The sequence below is a fragment of the Corylus avellana genome, chromosome 11 (assembly GCF_965113065.1).
Source record: "Corylus avellana chromosome 11, dhCorAvel1.hap1.2, whole genome shotgun sequence".
Taxonomy (NCBI): Eukaryota; Viridiplantae; Streptophyta; class Magnoliopsida; order Fagales; family Betulaceae; genus Corylus; species Corylus avellana.
This window is the reverse complement of record NC_142500.1, coordinates 16114954-16133452: the sequence shown is the minus strand read 5'-3', so window position 1 is coordinate 16133452 and position 18499 is coordinate 16114954. Positions and strand designations below refer to the sequence as shown.

Here is an 18499-nt window from a genome sequence, read left to right as displayed (position 1 = left end):
TCCACACTCCCTAATATAACAATAAAAATCACCATTAAATCTAAAATTAAATAACGATCTATCCAAAACAATAATTTTCAATGTCATGTCAAAGAGCGTATATTGAGAGTGCATGTAATTTTCTCTTATCCTAATCATAATTCCTAACAAAAGTGAAATTAGTTGATAGATATCCCTCCACTCATACGAGAAATTAATCCAGTGATCTTATATGGATCAAAAAGACAATTACCCTTGTTAGTTGAGATGTGTTTTTTGTTGGCTTCACTACCAATGTGCTACTTTTTGTTAAAAACCCAACCTCACTGAAAACGTTATACAAAGGAAATGTCCAAGTTTGTCGTCTGCACTTACCATCACAAACAAAGACGATGCTGGTAAAAAGGGCCAACCAAACCAGATGACCATACTTTATCTTATTTTGTTTCCAAATAATTATTCCAATAAACATTTTGAAGCCTAAGAAAGGAAAAACAAATTTTGCCTTTGGTGGCACCGGAATTATCTACATCGATCAAACAGGGACAGCAGGCCTGAGTGAGATGAGTGCTTTCTTAATTCTCTCCACTGCAGCCTGAAGGGTTTTGAGTGATGCTGCATATGAGATCCGGATGCAGCTGTCATCCCCAAATGCATCCCCTGGGACTAGCGCAACCTGTAAATACACAGCCATTACCCAACTAGGAGAATAAACAGCTCCATATAATTTTTACTCCCTCAAACTCCAGATAGAGCTAGAATGTAGTTCACACAAAATCATCAGCATTTAAAAAAAAATTATCCAGAGATTTTCCATGTAATGGCATGACAGAAAATTTTCATCCCTTCCCAATTACTTCTAAGAGGAGTACTAAAATTAAAAACTACTGAGAATGGAAAGTTCCTTAAACAGCATTGCATGAAGCATACCTGACCCTTGTCCAACAGATACCGGCAGAGGGACTCGGAATTCTCAATTTTGCCAAATCCCTCAGCCTCACCTCCATAGTAAGAGCTGAAATCAATGAAGAGATAGAAAGCTCCCTGCAAGTATTGAATATGTGATGATCAGGAAAACAATCATCTGAGTTATCCACCAAAAAAAAAGAAAGGAAGCAAATTGTTAGTACCCGGGGTTCTGATATCTTGACACCCTTCAATTGTCCAAAGCTTTTAACCAAGAAATCCCGCCGTTCCCTGAATGCTTTTACCATGGTAGCAACAGCTTCCCCACCAGCATAACCCAGTCCTAATGCTGCAACCCCCGCTTTCTGTGATATACTACTGGCACCTGAAGTGGACTGGAATAAAATACACTACAATCAGCTGGAGCTTACATTCTATATTATAAGTAACATGGATTGAATTCCCATCCACTGACAAAGGCAGGTTGAAATGTTAAAATATCAACTTCCATTACAGGTTTAATTTAATTTGTTTTCTGATTGAGTTAAGAAGGTATCAAAAATAAACCCAACTAATTAACAATCACCATTTTAAATATGTGAAGTTGGCAACCGTGATCTGTAACTTCTGCTTGGTAACCTCTTAGCAGTTTCAACTACAACTTAACACCTTTTAAGACTATCATCCTTTCTTACTTATCAAAAAAAAAAAAAGACTATCATCCTTTCTTTTTAACAAGTTTATACTATTTTAATTGAAGTTCCTCATTTTGTTACATGGTGTTCATTTTGTATTTCTCCCCAACACAAGCGTATGATATTATGCCCTCCATAGTTACTTCTAATTCAGCCTCTGCATTTTAACTCTGTGCATAGCACTTTCCTCATTCTTACCCTTCTTGCTGGGGTACGTGAGAAAGGAAGATGCAAAATAAGCCATGCTTTACAATCCATGGTCTAAGATATCAATAAATTTCTAAACAGTAGATACAATTTTAATTTGCATATGTAATACAAATCTTTTGGTCCTCATCACTTTGCTTTTACATGCCCCTTTAAATGCTCCTCTAAGATCTCATTGTATTTGAGTACTATAATATATCTAGATCTCAAGACCCAATAAAATATGTTACTTTGCACCCCAAATCATGTCTTCCATTCAGGATATGAATTTTTTATGCACACCAAATAATTCAGAAATATTTTCAAGAAGTTTATATTTAACACATTACCAAATTTTCAACCATCTACGCAACATTGGGATATTCAAATTGCAGAAATCTTCATAATTCCTAATTTAAAATTCCATCAATATTTCAACATCTGCAAGTGTTGATCAAGTAACAAACTCTGAATTAACAAACTTGAGCATACTCAAACCAGATTCCTTTCAATATCCCAAAATGAACCCCAAAGCCCACCTAATAACTCAATCAGCTAATTGCTCAACATGATTTACTTGTCCATTGGTTTTTGTTCAACATGATTTACTTGTCCATATTTTGAAACAAATCACAGAAAATTTGATGTGCCATGAATTCAAAGTGTTCCTGCAAACCTTCGCACAAAATCAATATATGACTGCAGCAAGCAGTCCTCAATACCCTACAGAAACTGTTAAGAATATGACAGTAATTTCTGACAGTACTTTGGATCGAACTGTCAACATAATCCACCTAGTTAACCTAAGAAGATGGGAGCCTATTCGGCCTAGAATATTCCATTGAATGTCAGAGGCAATGGTAGAGAACAGGACACAAGAGTTATGAAAAACCAGTTGTTCTAAATCAAGTATAGAAGCTAAACATATAATATATTCTCGTTGCAACAATCATTATAAGTAATTTGATTTTTGTAAACCAATTCCTTATGGCAAAGTAGAAATGAAATTAACAGAATGCATGATGCATAGAGCTAGGTGAGCAGAAATATGCAAATTATTAAAGATATGATATACCTGACTCTGTATCTTTCCACATGCCGCAACAAAATGTTTTGGACCAGCAAGATATCCAAGCCGCCAACCAGTCATTGCAAAGGCCTACAAAGTCCCACAACCTAAATGTCAATTCATAGAATAAGACCTACCAGTTTATGTATGAAAATACAACCATACCATAGTTAAATATGGAGGAACCAATTGATAGAAGAGAAACAGTGTATAAAATTAATCAACGGAGACCAATATGAATATGCAGCGGCATTGACTTGCCTTAGAAAATCCATTGACTGTTAGAGTCCTCTCCCACATGCCTGGCAAAGAAGCGAAGCTCGTATGAGTTGCTGGAGCATAAATTATGTGTTCATATATTTCATCAGACAGCACCTGAAGAGAAAAAGCATTAGAAAATCCAAGATTGAAATGTCAGTGACATTGAAAATATTCAAGTTCTGTCTTTAGGTTCAGGTCAGGTATTGTACCAGAAGCCGGGGATGCTTTGCCACAACTTGAGCAATCTCTTCCAGCAATTTCTTGGGGTAAACAGATCCTGTTGGGTTGGATGGAGAACAAAGAATCAGCACTCTTGACTTTTCTGTGATTTTGGATTCAAGGTGTTTCGGATCCAAAAGAAAATTTTCAGAGATGCTTGTTGGAAGAATCACAGGTTTTGCATCAGCCAGTCTTGCCATCTCCGGGTAACTCACCCAGAATGGAGCTGGAATTATAACCTGAAAAATTAATGTTGTTTGGTAAATGCACACAACCTTCACATTTAAAAGTATTTCAATGTTCCAATAATCAGCAGCTCTTAGCATTAAAAGTTTGCATATTCAACATGTATATACACCATAGGAACACTAAAAACATCATAGCTTCGAGAGGAAGCTGATGAGAGAAAAAAAAAATCCACGCAGCAACCAATCTACCGAAACTTTAACTTAACGCCCTTAACAACAACACGTGAGGAAAAAGAGAACATCCCTTCAGCTACCAATCTTTGTAATCTGTTAACAAAAGCCTGAACAAGCTATTTCCTCCTTTAAAACATCCACATTTAGGAGAATTAAAATTTTAACAGAGTTTCCTATTGTACAAGAAACACACAGTTCTTACACAATCTTTTGAAGTCCACCATCAGGCCATCTGTGCCACCAACTTTATTGCATATCAACCTCTTTAAGTAGTTAACAAAGAGAACTTTTCTTCTTCTAACTACAACTCTACCAAATTTCTTAAAACTTTGATATGCTTTGTGAAACCAGATAGTCGTCTGCAACAAATTTGTCTCACCCTCATCTTTTTAAGTCTTCTAAACTCAAAATTTTCAGTCATTGAACTCTCAATCAGCAATAACCCTATGTTAAAGTGGGTTATTGAGTAGCTTTTCAAGAAGTAATTTGGTCTAATTAAAATGACAGCTAAACAAGTATAAAAACAACTAAACTTCCCTAAGACAATCTTGTACCAAACTGTACACCACAAAGCACTTCCAGTATAATTACACAACAAATTGTATCAAACAGCCATATATTTGGTGTAAAACAATCAATGAAAAGCATAAAGCTTTGCACCTCATCTCCAGGTGCACAAACTGCAAGCAGGGCTTGAAGAATGCTCTGCTTGGCTCCGTTGCTGACCAAAATCTGATCAGGCGTGTAAGAGATCCCATTCTCCTCTGCAACAACAAAAAACCCAATTGTCCGTCAGATTCGCATCTCACAAATCCACCCACCACATAAAAACAACTCTCAAGTGGCACAAAATATAGCAAGCACCAACCCTTCAGCTTTTCGCAAATTGCTTGGCGGATTTCTAGAGTCCCCGCATTTGGAGTGTACCTCGTGTAACCCTCTCGAATCGCGTTTATCCCAGCCTAGATCAATGTAAAACACTTGAGGTAAAAAAAAATTACTAAAAACAAACAGAATAGATTCAAAAGTTAAAAGAGGATAATTACTTCTGCAATCGGAGCTGGGGTATCGAAATCTGGTTCTCCGGCGGCTAACCGGATAACGGGGATGCCAGCTTGGACGAGAGCCGTGGCCTGGTCGGTGATGGCCACAGTTTTGGAAGGTTTTACGGAGTTAACTCTGGGACTAAGAGAAAGATCAATTTCCATTGCGTCACTCTCTGCCCTCACTACCGCACTTACTCTATAAGATTTTGCCTGCCTTGTGCCCTCCAAAGACCTACCAAAAACGACCGGATAGATCAGAGAAAGAAAGGAAATGATTTTAGAGAAACAGAGAGAAGTGGGTCGATGACATACTTGAGAGGGAGGGTGCGAGGGTGAGAGGCAAAAGATATGGATCTGAAACTGGGCTCTGCAGCCGAGTGGAGCCCGAGGGATTGGCCTCTGACACTGAGCCGAGGAATGGCGGACGAGCTGTGCAACGAGTTAGCCATTGAAATATAAAGACAGGTTCCGAATGCTGTTGGGAGTTTCAGGGATTCGATTCCGATACCCAAAGGGAAATGCTAAAAAGTTTTGAAAACAGTGGGATTTAAGCGCACGCGCGAGTGCGGGTTGGTGGGAAAAGAACAAGTTGGGGTTGGTGAGGTTGGACCAAAGGCGTCCGCAGCCAGGACTCGGACCTCCGCTGGTCGTTGAGAGAATCAAAATCAGACGGTACTGATTGGTTAGATTTGCAATTGCATTTGACATCGTAAAATGTATGCGAGGAGCTGAAAAGTTGTGATTTTTTTTTATTTTTTGTTGTTGTGGGGGGTGGTGAAAGCCTGAAAGGGGTGTACACCTAATTGGGTTGTTGGTGATGATTACTCATTCTCTTTCTTTTTGGGGCTAACAAAGAACGTTAGATCATGGGATTAGGACATTTAGTAAATAAATTTTGAATTGTTCACCTCTTAGTCAAACGAAAAATATTTGATAATAAGTTAAATTTACTTTACTCTTTAAGTTTTATGAGTTTTTTAATTTGAACACCAATGTTTAAAAATTGACAATATAAATGTTTCAAAAATTTTCAATTCAGACCTTCCATTACTAATTTCTGTCTAATTGGACGAAAATCATCTCAGGTATGTCTCATGTGGAATTTTGATACCATCTATTTCAATTTTGATTCTCCCTTGACATTTCTAACTAATTTTTAGATTAATTTTTGCTAAATGAAAAAAAAAAAAAATCAATAATTAATTTTAAGTGTCATATAAATATTGCTTCCAAATTGCTTCATGGTAGTTGGTGGGCTTGCTGGATGAAGTTCTTGGCTACCTACCCTCCAGTTGTCGTGGATTATATAACGTTAAATCTATGTAATTTGCACCTTACCTTAATCATGATCAACAGATCGCCTCTCAGATGCGTTGAAAAGTTTGTAGTGTTTTTTTTTGACGTAACGAATTTCTTTTCTTTTCGTTTTTTTTTTTTTTTCTTTCATTTTGGGCCCCAGGAATACTTCAACTAGTCCTTGGATTTTGCTGTCTGCTAATATGTCCATCTACATCCCCTACTTTTCTTTGACCAAAACTTAGTAGGTAGAGCGTTTAGGGAGTGAGTAATGCTATATAAGTTATCTTTTTAATTTAATTTTAAAGTTGATGTGACGTAGTTTTTTCAATCACTTGAGTAAGGTTCTCCGGCATAAGCAGGCCCTCATCAAAGCCCAAAGGTCAGGCTGGGGAGCTTTCTCGTACAAACCCTTATCCAAAGGAGGACATGACAAAAATTTCCAATTATAAGAGATCCTAATCATAAAGTCATTAAAGTGTAGTGTTTTTTTTAGAAGTGCTTGTAAGAAAATGGTTTTTTTTTTTTTTAAGATTTGAGAACACAAAATTGATTTGGAAAACTTTGCCAACTCTACCCATTTTTTAATTATTGAATTAGATTTTATATTCAAATTTAATTCATCATCAAACTTAAATTTTGTTCAAACTCAAGCTTGACTTGTTCTCGATTTGCTCAGTTCCAACGTCAATAACACAGTGAATGAGGTTGGTAAAAGGTAAGTATCTGCTTCAGATAAATAAGATGGTGCTACTGGGCACTCGTCAGTGTATGAGGTTGAACGGACTTCTTGGGATAAGGCCAGAAGCCATAAATACTTGCACAAGTTTTTTGTTTATCCTGTTATTGTTCTTCTTTTCAAAAAAAAAAATTAATCAGTTTAGTTTTGCTCAAAAGCCAAATTCAGTGGGTAATGACTAATCACTACGTCAAATTCAGTAACAACTTGCAATCATTGAGCTATAAAATTCTAGCTCAAATGTGACATCTCCTCAGTAGATGGAGATGTGGTTATGAGCTCAAGAGTCAAGACCTACCAATTAAGAAAAGAAAACAAAAACAAAAACAACTTACCATCATTGAGTACCAATTTAGAATATAGGAGTAAGAATTTCCCAAAAAGGTCTACAAGTGCCAATCATCTTGATGGAGTGCTTTCATAACCTTTTTATATCCAAAAATCAAAAAGGAAATAGGAAAAAAAAAATCCAAACAGTATTCAGCAATTTCATGTTGTAAACAGTCCTGAATTCCAAAAGTCCTGGAGTTAATGCACTTTATCTACTTCATTTACTCATTTGTCTAAAGAAATCAATTACTTCCTGTTCCATCTCAGCCATCACAGGCAACTACTTCTTTGGATCTAGACTAAGCAAATTGAAGTCAAATAAAAAATTAAATATAGTAAAATCATATAACAAAAGAATCAACATAATGATGTAAAAGATTACGATGTGTATATATTGGTATGACAGATACATTATGACAGCCTAAACATCTATTGAGTCCCTTCACAACCAGAAGAGTCATTGCTAATGTTTGCTAAAAGTTAAAACATCTTGACATCAGTAATTGATGCCAAATTGAAGATAATAGAGAAAGCTGTATTATTTTGAATCATTCTATGGATGTTTCATCTCAAGAAAAGGCATCTAGAACACTAAAGCAATTGCAAGTTAATCTGTATCTCTTCCTTCCCAAACATAAAGTTTAACCCAAGACCCAGCAGGCAACTTGATCCTTCAACATTCTGTGTGGGGGAAAGCTGCTAGATGTCATATTATATCATTCTGAACATTACAATAACCATTCGCATAAGCTTTATTAGATCTGAAATTAATAGTTCTTTCATCTTATTAGTGCACTGATACGCAATGTATATAGAAAATTTTTGCAGCCGAAAGTCTGAAATAAAGAAATAGGTTGAGGTGGTTGATCAACCCTGTAATCATTCGTCTATAAAATGGATGCCTCCCAGGGGCATAAGTTGTTTAGGACACAAAATACTGCAATGCCTATGCTTATGTCATGAACGTGATGCCAATATTTGACATGCAACTCTAATATGATATAAAAACAAAACAATTGTCTATGTCATGCTACAATAGTATAACAACAATAGTCTAAGTTGTTAGGGATGTGGCCTTCCGTTATATTAGCAGTTTTTTGTATCAAAATGTTACATCATATCCATTAGATGCAACAATTTTTCCAGCCGTATTGATCATAGCATGTTTATAAGAAATCACACACACATACATGCGTATCTATGTATGTGTACACGATTTGCGGGAATTCGCTTGTTTGAGTATGAAGAGTTACTAATTGCAAAAGCTGCTGCATCAGTTGAAGATGGATGCACATGGAGTTCATGCTGCCTCTCTTCTTGGAGTAGGAGAGAGTATGCCCGATTGACTAGGAAAAGGGTCGATCAAGAGAATTTGGCTACGTATGGCAGTGTATCTGTCTCCCTGCCGGTTGAGCTAGCTATCGCTTCCTTGGACAAATCTCTCATCTATTTTAGGAATTATTACCTGGGCTTTCAATGGGTCATGTCTTGGATTTCAATCCAAGATCATCCCTGAGGCTGTTCAAACAGGCCACTACAGTTGATCCATCAAAAGCACTCGTGAGAGCAAGATAACAAAACGACTAGGCCCATAGCCATACAGTACTATAGCCTACTAAATTCGCTCTGTTGTCCGTGGGCCAGCGAGGGGAGTTCTTCGGGAATTTTGGATAAACATATCGAATTGAAACTCAGCGGCAAACAGTTTCAACCTCTCAATGAGCTTCAAAGAGACTCTTGCAACAGTCGTAATCGGTCTTTCCTGTATTCAAGACTCGGGCTATATCCCTCTTTTTGGTAATTAAAAGGCCTCTTCAAGCCATACACACGGATGCGTCAAACTATGTGAGCGTTTAGGCTTTTTAAAGCTCAATCAATTGCTTGTTCTAACGCACAATGGCTTCCTAGCACTGTCCACAAGCTACTTTGCTACATAGAAGAAGGAGAAACACAAATTCAACACAAAAATGCAACATTTTACAACATAAAACATTGCCCTGATAGAGAAACTATGTGACTGCCTAAACATCTATTGAGTCCGTTCATAACCAGCCATATCACTACCATTGTTTGCTTGAAACATTTGGTCAATTTGATGCCAAATACAACCAACAGAGAAAAATTAGAAGAATTTGAATAATTCTATGAGGTTACCTTCCAGAAAAATGCATCTAGAACCATATATGAGATTCCTATTGCAAGTTACTCAAAGTTCCCTCTTTATACATGAAGATAAACCTTACGCCTAATGTAGCAGAGAGGAAAAAAGAGAAAAGATAAAACAAAGATAAAAGTGACATCCATACAGAAACTATCTTCTGCAATAAATCCAATTACAAATATAATAAATAGTATAAATTACACATTCCCCCTTGAAATACCATTCTATTTGCAAGCCCCTTCTAAAGTTTATGTCGCATCACTTGGCCTCTTAATTTGACAAATTTGTTTCAATGCCCCTCTACTGTCTAAATCAAACATTAATTTGGATGGAAATTATACCATGGTTGTTGTACGTGCTTGTTGGAACTGTGTAAACCAGATTACTCTTGATCTTTTTGGAGTTGTGAAATGACCAATTAAAAGACCAATACATGTGCCAATCACGTGGTTGAAGAATGTTTCATGCTAACCAAACCTCTACGCGCACATCCCCATTCGACAGCGACAATGCCACAGGCCAACCACCCACCATGTAAGCCATCACTCCATCGAAAGTTTGAAGTTAATTATATAGTTTTAAAAGCAGACTTCTTTTTAGCCACTCTTCCCAATATCCAAAACCCCTAAGATCAACAAGCCTTGGCCCTTAGCCTTAGCCTTGGCCTCCCTCACCCTCTCCCTCTCTCCCGAACTACACCAACGACCTTACCTATTTTGGCCTATGTGCATTGTGGCATGGTATCCATTGCTCTGCCAACCTGCATTATTACTCTCTCCCTCCCTTCCTCAACCTCCTAAGCCCTTCAACTCTCTCACCCTGCTCAACAAGCTCTGTCACCTCAACCTCCCCAACAAACCACCTCAATGATGCCATTTCTCCCATCACCCATTGCACCTACCTCGAGATATTGCTTGGGAAAATTGCCAAACCAGGCACAAGGCAGGGTGTAGCTGACCATGGACAAGAAGGTTTAGTGAAAGCCATAGACAGCATAGCGAAATTCATGGTAGCAGCGACATACTAGAGGTGAGCTCGAGGTAGATGTCATTCCTATGGTCAATGGGGAAAGGAGCAAACCTGACAGTGGAGATGACCTACTGGAGTTGAGGCATGTCAGGTGGGCCCCATGAGAGAGTTTGATCTCGGCATACTCACCAACGATGAAGAAGACATGGAAAGCAATCGAATTTTAAGACCACTCAACAGGTAGAGGCAGTTAATAGGGTATCACCAATATGGACAATTAAATCAAAGCTCAAGAATTGATTGAATCGACATAAGACAGAAGTTCAAGTTTATCCACACATCGCTACAAGCTACAAGCTATAAGCATGACATATACCAAAACACCAATCAGTTCAATACATAATTTGGAAATTTGGGCCAAACAAGGCCTTACAAGAATAATTATACGATCAATATCTAGCTGATAGAAACCAGTTCAGCACTTGAAGTGACAAACACTACTATTATCCTCCCATATTTAAGAAATTAGCCATTCTAGCTGTGTAACACGAGAAATTCCTTACAAAGACCCGGATGAAAGATTCGACAGAAAATACATTGAACCCCAGGTTTTAGTACCAATTCCATAGTTATTTACAAATTATCCAAAAAATGTGAGTGTAATGCATGCTCATAAACAAACTCAAACGGAAAAGGCATGCAAACGAGAAATAAGTACCTCTAAATCCGAGTACAGGTCGTATCAAAGTCATCGGGGGCAACCCGAGCGATCCAACTACTGAGCGTCCTCTTGGTATCGGAGTGATTAACATAAGCCAACTCATACATGCTACACAGATTGACGACCAGCGTCTCGTTGAGCGCCACAGTGGGCACCCTCTCGAGCGCATTCTCCAGCACCTTGATCGAATCCGGCAAGTCCCTCAAGTACATCAAGCAGAGCGCCTTGTTGTTGATGGCGACGACGTCCATGGGGTCCCTCTCAATGCACTCCTCCAACTCCCTCACCGCCGACACGTAGTCCTTCCCTACCATGTACACCATCGCCTTGTTCCTACCCACCAGGTTCTTGAACTCGATTTCGCTCAGTAGCCCCTCACCATTGCCCTCCTTCATCAACGCCTCGACGCGATTGAACGAGCTCTTTGCGCTCTCCAAATCCCCGATCTGCATCTGAATGTACCCGAGCTTCGACCACAATATAGGGTTTGAGAAATTGGGGATGAGCAAATGGTGCATCAGATCCAAGCATACAGAGAACTCTTTGTTGCCCAGATGGTGCCCGATTATCGCGTTGATCACAAGACCCTCCCTCTTCTTCCAGATATTCACGGAAACGCCATCCTTCTCTTTCACTTTGGAGCGAACGAAATCGAGGAGGCTGTAGAAGCGGTCGAGGCCTAGCTGGCGTTGACCGAGTTTGACTGGGATGAGCGCGATGAGCCACCGGAGGGAGAAGGGCACCATGGAACCGGACCGGTTGGGGTAGACAGAGGGGTAGGATTGGTATTGGTAGTGGGACCCGTCAAGGTCCTCGAGGGTGTCGAGCTCGGCGGAGGCGTCGTTGAAACGGCGCAGTTTGGCGAGCGCGAGGACGTTGAAGGAGAGGTAGGTGAGGTGCTCGTGTGGCTTGCGGAGGAGCGAGAGGGAGCGCGCGCGCGCGATCTTGTCGAGGATGGAGCGCCACGAGCCTCGGGCCGCCATGTCCTGGAGCGAGCTCAGGTCGTAGGCCAGGTCGTCCAGGGTGCCGAACTCGTTCGTTAGGGGATCGGAGGGCGGGTCCGGGTCCGTCTCCGGGTCCATGTTGGTGGTGAGGTGGATGGGGCTAAAATGCGCCGTGGGTGACAGGAGGAAGAGATCGGAGATTGGTTAAGACTGCAATAGACGGGGGATTCTTCATTCTAGTGGAGTGTGAAAGTTCATATGTACGGCATATTTTCGACGAGCTGTGTAGGAGCTATGGGCACACGGGTGGCCCAGCCCATCCTTCAAATTTAGAGGGTTAGGACTCCGGACTAAGCCCATAGGTCCAGCTTTAGGGCCTTCTTTGGGTTAATTTATAAAAGCCATTTTTTACACCGAGTGTTTCTGTTTTATTTTTTCGGCCTAAAAAAATATTTCTAATATATAAAAAGTTGTGTTAAACAAAAATTGGTCATTTTAGTAAAAATCTTTAAAATCACTTTTTTTAACTTTTTTGCTCTGAAAAAGTTTTAAATTACGCTTTTGAAGCAGCTTAAAAATAAGGTTTTTTTCTTAAAAAAATTAGAGAAAGTTTACATGCCCCCTCAAACTACCCAATAATTGACAGTATCTCCTCAAACTTTCAATTGCGACAATGTCTCACCAAATTACCAGAAATTGTCAATGTTTCCCCTAATAAAGAAAATACCCTTAATAAATTTTTTTTAAAAAAAAAAAACTAAAATTAATGTTGGAGAGAGAAACATCAAGGGGAGTCAAACAATAATAGGTTAATCTACAGATTAGGACACCATGACTAGCTCAAAAGCATAAGCTAATGAGTTTTGGTCTATTTATGTATATTAAGTACTATTGCTCTTTATATTTCTTCAATGTAGGACACAAATCTCACAAGTGCTGCACAATAAATCTTCCTTCACTTATGAGTCTCTACCACATTAACCAAACTCCCCCTCATTCAATACAAGAGTATCACGTGTACTGCAAGAGAAATGACATTCTTTTTACAGGAGTCAAACCAAACGCGTCAGCAAATAAATCTTCCCTTACTTATGAGTTTCTACCACATTGACCAAACTCTCCCTCATACAAGAATATCACACATACTCCAAGAGAAACGACACTCTTTTTAAAGGAGTAAAACCAAATGTGTTAGCAACGGAAACTAAACCATGGGTTCTAATACCAATTGTTGGGGAGAGAAACACTATGATGAGTCAAACAAGTATATATATATATAAAGTATTATTGTTCTATATATTTCTTCAATGTGGGACACAAACCTCACAAGTATATGCACAACAAATAAAAATGAAAAAAATTGAATGGAAATTTTAAAAAATAAAAATAAAAAAATGAGCAAAAATTATTTTTCATACAAATAGGGGTGTTTTTGTTTTATTGACAAAAAAATATGGTCATTTTTGTCTTCTTAATAGCCTTAGGAGGAGATTGTCAAATTTTTAGTAGTTTGGGAGTACATTGTCTCAATTGAAAATTTTTCTTGGAGGGAGGGGATAGAATATTGCTAATTAGGTGATAGTTTATTCTATAGACAAAAGTTCTACTTCCCAATGCAATCACAAAAAAAGTTCTAAACATTTAAAATGTGAAAAAAAAAAAAAAAAAAAAAAAATTTCCAAATCAAAATATTTTAAAATTTTCTAGGATGACAATGAAGTTCTTAAATTCTTAGAGTTATTTTTAATTAAATTTCTAGATTCTACTATTTCAATTTTTATCAACTCTAAAAAAAATTAAACTTTATGTCACTAAGTTGTATATTAAGGTGATAAAATTTAAACCATTTAATAAAAATAATGGTTATAATTTTAAAAACTTCATCAACATGTTATGTTAAAAAAACTTAGAGGATTTGGATCCAAATTTTCTATTTTCAATGCTTATATTTGGCCAAGAAAGGTAAAACTCTTTTATAAAATTAAACATAACAAAAATAATTTGTTGATGAAACTTTGGATTAACTGGGCTGGACCAGGCTCAGGCCAGGCCCAGTCCATTCGTCTCGAGGGCCAGGCTAGCATAGGCATCAAGCCTTATATGTTGCAACATAAGTACTCCTGCTAGCGGCATTTTTCTTTTTCATTTCAACGGTCCATGTAGTAAACAACCAAGTTTGGAAATTTTGGTCCATGTGGACTCGCTAACAACTTTCAATTTAGGCCCATTGGCGTGGATCGGGATATCTTATAATTTAAATATATTTGTAAATTTTAAAATTACGAAATTCAGGACGTTCTTTGTGTTAAATGACTTGGAAAATGCGATCTACTGAAAAGATGACATGTTATCAATGCAGCTAAAAAGAATTTTCCTCTCAAAAGGGACGTTCTTTTTTAGAAAATCAAAAGATAGTTTTTTCTTGAAGCTTTTTTACCGATAAAAATATACTTAATTCTCGTCAATAACACGCTACATGCCACATTTTTGATGAGTAACATTTTTCAAGTAATGAGAGAGAGTGAGAGAGAGAGAGAGAGAAAGATAGAGTTGACAATTTTGTTTTGAACAAAATAATGCATTTGTGAATCCCAAACGATTATTGAGCAGTTCTTTCTCTAGGTAAAAGAAAATGGAAGGTCGAGTCTTAACTTTATTATAGACTAAGAGTGCTAACAGTAGTCACTAAATGGTAACTCAATCCATTAGGGATCAAGCTTCATGAAGCGGAAGTCAACAGCTTCTCTTAAAATTTTCTTAAATGTAAGAAACCAAATTACTTTTTGTTTCCTTATTCAAATACGCCATAATAGATCCCTTATCATTTTCTTATACCATTTAAATATTCTTTAAATTAAATGTTAGGAGAAAGAGAGAGGAAAGAGAAAGTCATTTAAATATTATTTCTAATAATAATTTTTTTTTTTTACATGTTCACACAAGAGGGAGATTTCAAATAAATTTTGGAGGAAAGAGAAAGCCTATATAAAATAGATAAATGATAAAAATGAGTAATACTATAAACCATCTTTTTATCATTCTAAAATTGATGTGGCTTTCAAAATCACCATTGGATCAAAATTCAAGTATAATTCATCTAAAATTTAATGGTGATTTTAAAAGGCACATCAGCTTTAGGAGGATACAAAAATGGTCCTTAGTATTACTTGATAAAAATTAGAAAAATACTAAGGGTCAATAAGTTCTCATATTTGACCCATATTCTTCTACAAATTTAATAGATCAACCATTATATTTGTTGAGTTTACAATTGACTTATGTAGGGTTCACATAAGTCCACAAATCTAATTGTTGATTTGTAAGATAAGATTGGCTAAATATGAAAAAAAATATTGACCTATAACACTTCTCTAAAAATTATTATCCATCTCATTTTTTTCCAATCTCCATACAGTAAACGAGTGAATCCACTATTAAATTTGTAAAATCCACATATGAGTCCATAAATTCAGTAATGAATTTGTAAAAGAAATGGTTGAAAGATGACTGACAAAATGATGTGTAACATATCTCATTAAAATAATCTTTTAAGGGAAGCATCATTTGGTGTTGTAAACACCAAAGGATTTTGTTACAGGAAATTTTTTAAGAATTTTTCCTACATTTATAGAAGGAAATGAAATTTAAGGATGGTCCTCGGCTCCTAGCTGCTAGTGCTCTAATCCATACACTAAAAAGGTCATCTTAAATCATCTATGGCTTGCCAAATCCTTTGGTCTCACCACAGCCCATAATAGAAGAAGGCAAATTTCCCACCTTCTCAATCCCTTCTTCAAAAACCACTCCCATACCCATGTGGAAGTGAGACTCTATATGGCAATGAAAAAGCCACACACCCGGATTATCTGCCTTAAACCTCAAAGCAGTCCAACCGTAGGGATGAATGGGCACTGTGTTCTTCATTATTGGATTCACCAAATTGTATTTCTTTGGATCGTTATTTATGTCAAACTTGCCAATTCCGTAGCCTAGGACCCAAAAATCGTGCCCGTGGAGATGCCATGGATGCGTCTCACTGTTGTTAGTAGTCATGGTGTTTGCATTTTGCAGTATAATATCCACTGTCGTGTTGAACTGTAGTCGATAAATGCCATCGCTCAAACTGGCATTCTTGTTCTTAGCGACGCTGTAAATGTCATAGTTCTGCAAGTCCTGCCCAATAGGTGGCGGGGATTGATTGAACACATGTCGTAGGTTGTACTTCAGCGCAAGAAGGTAAGGGGTGTGGGGGAGGGTGAAAGATACATTATTTATGGACCAGCGGATATAGCCATTGACGAGATTCTGTGTGTTGAGAAACACGAGGACTCTGTCTGGGATTGCCGGCGGGGTGGATATGAAACCTTGGCGAGCCTTAATAGCTTGACTTTGAGCCAATCTGGGTGCAGTGTCATTCCAAATGGGGCCGGCTGGTGGAGCTGTTGGAGGGGATCGCCTTGGATGGTTTGGATAGTAATTGAGAATGGCTAAACCGGCTGTTGTATTAGGAAGTCGGCCAACCACGTTTGTTGTCATCCAATAATTTCTTGAAGGGTCTTGATCGGCTTTTATAAGAACAGAGTATGTCTCTCCAGAGTATATGAACAAGTTTTTCACCACAAATGGCTCCACATAGTGCCCATCTGCCTCAACGACAGTCATATTGTGACCCTGCTTCAAAAGAAATTAATGTCACTCTAAAAACACCAATGTTTTTAATCACTAATGGTGGTCATGAAATTTACCTCTATTTGAAAACTAAGAGATGATAGAGCAGTCAAGCTTGCGACTCTTAGTCGATAAGTTTTTCCTGGGATTACAGTCATTACATAAGGAGAGCATTCTGGATTTGATGCATTACAAACCCCGGGTGCAGAGGGTGTACTAGAGCAGTCGAATTTTCCTCTTCCTTGAATAAGAAGCGACTGAAAATCGATAAAAGCAATACCCATTAGAGAAAGCAAGAGAATATATATATATATATATATATATATAACACAGTAATAGTAATTCAATTTAGTGCTTTTTACCTGAGGCTCCCCAACCCAGACAAAAGGAATGGAGGACAATCCAGTGGCTTGTTCATAAGTGCTTTTGTGGTACCAATCGTTAAGGATGATGCTCCGATCGTAATCGTAGGCAAACGGTTCTGTCTTTCCATCGGGAAGTGATACACGGATTGACCCATATAGCCCTGCTTCTCTTTGCATTCCATAGTGCGCGTGGTACAGGTAAGTCCCAGCCTGCCCATAACCAAAACATAGATTGAGATACAAAGACAGAAACTGTGAAATTCAAATGAACAAACAAAAATGGAAAAACAGAGCCAATTGCAGGGGCTCTAACACCTACCCTATCAACTTTAAACTCGTATTTGAAGGTATCTCCAGGAACTATTGGACATTGGGTCACCCCCTCTGTTCCATCCATCCCAGGTGTTCCATTCTGCAGCAAATCGAACAAAAGAATGTGCGTTGAAGTAGGGTATAATACATGAATACAAAGATATGAATCTGTTTCAATTAAGAAGGAAAATGGAAATTGAGGTGTATTTACCTGTCGGATTCCGTGCCAATGGATTGCAAGGTTCTCTAGCATAAGGCTGTTCTTCACCTCAACAATGACGGTGTCGCCTTGCTGGGCCAAGATTGTGGGTCCTGGTGTTCCGCCATTGATAGTGATAGCAAGCTTCTTATAGCAATCGGGGGACTTGTACTCATACTTCACATCCCATTTGTAATGCCGAATTCTGGCCTCAGTAATTTGAACAAACATCAAAGAGGTTAAGAGGCACAAAGCCAGCAACTTCATCATAATTCTTCTGTATTGCAATATTTCAACCATTTCTTGATTGTGTTTAATCAACTGAAAGCTCATAAAAAGTCTTTTGACTTATAAGCTTAAATAGGTTGGAGGAGGTTAGTATCTCTAGGCCCTAGCTGTCCATATATCCGTAAAATACTGGGGGCGGGCAATCATAGACTTTGCCCAAACCCCCCCTTAGTGCAACCACAGCTCACGCCAATTCAAATCCATTGCAGCATGCACATATTTAACTTAATAAATAATGTTCTTTAATTGGCATGTCGTGTTTTTGGTTTGTGTAAGTTTCTATTTTCCCATTTCATCTATTAAAAGAAAAGAAAAGAAAAAAAAATCTGTTAAAAAAATCTTTGCGCCGATATTCATGTTTCTCTTTTTAACTTCTCTTTCTGTATGTTCCAATAGAGTCCGTCTATGCGGCTGCCAAATTGAGGCAACAAAGCGTTGTCCAACGTGTGACTACCTCTAATAAATAAGTAAGATAATAATAAATAAAAACGGAAATGAATTTTTTTTTTTTTTTGTTAGCTAAATTTTTATGAACTAATATTTAGGTTATAATGCCTCAAAACTCGTTTTTGAATTCAAAACTAAATTTTAGGGGTAGAAGGTTAATCTTATAGAAATTGTATCACCCTAAAGGTAGTCGGTCATCCATAATCCCCCTTGTAACTTCTTTCCTCTTCAATTAAAAAAAAAATGACTGACGCTTAGTTGGCTTAATTTGACAGCC

The 18499-nt window shown here is 37.8% G+C and overlaps 3 protein-coding genes across 8 annotated transcripts; all 3 read right to left on the bottom strand.

Annotated features, from left to right (window-relative positions):
* Positions 1–375: 375 nt before the first annotated feature.
* AAT (aspartate aminotransferase) lies at positions 376–5510 on the bottom strand. Its single transcript, XM_059575757.2, has 10 exons — positions 5096–5510; positions 4784–5015; positions 4606–4699; positions 4398–4501; positions 3306–3554; positions 3097–3210; positions 2842–2925; positions 1110–1280; positions 910–1023; positions 376–655 (listed from the first exon to the last, which is right to left on the bottom strand). Exons 1-10 carry the CDS (start codon positions 5230–5232, stop codon positions 515–517), a joined length of 1440 nt encoding a protein of 479 aa, XP_059431740.2. The 5' UTR covers positions 5233–5510; the 3' UTR covers positions 376–514.
* A 1262-nt stretch (positions 5511–6772) lies between these two features.
* Positions 6773–12177, bottom strand: LOC132165270 (Tetratricopeptide repeat (TPR)-like superfamily protein). 6 transcript variants are annotated; one of them, XM_059575759.2, is made up of 2 exons: positions 10997–12177; positions 6773–6930 (listed from the first exon to the last, which is right to left on the bottom strand). In XM_059575759.2, exon 1 carries the CDS (start codon positions 12079–12081, stop codon positions 10999–11001), a length of 1083 nt encoding a protein of 360 aa, XP_059431742.1. In that variant the 5' UTR covers positions 12082–12177; the 3' UTR covers positions 6773–6930; positions 10997–10998. The 6 variants fall into 6 exon arrangements, with proteins under 6 accessions (XP_059431742.1, XP_088367612.1, XP_059431743.1 ...); XM_088511486.1 differs by lacking the exon at positions 6773–6930 and adding an exon at positions 6987–7112; XM_059575760.2 differs by lacking the exon at positions 6773–6930 and adding an exon at positions 7424–7442.
* A 3428-nt stretch (positions 12178–15605) lies between these two features.
* Positions 15606–17787, bottom strand: LOC132166620 (L-ascorbate oxidase-like). Its single transcript, XM_059577469.2, has 5 exons — positions 17500–17787; positions 17296–17388; positions 16974–17186; positions 16689–16868; positions 15606–16614 (listed from the first exon to the last, which is right to left on the bottom strand). Exons 1-5 carry the CDS (start codon positions 17785–17787, stop codon positions 15658–15660), a joined length of 1731 nt encoding a protein of 576 aa, XP_059433452.2. The 3' UTR covers positions 15606–15657.
* Between the last annotated feature and the right edge of the window lie 712 nt (positions 17788–18499).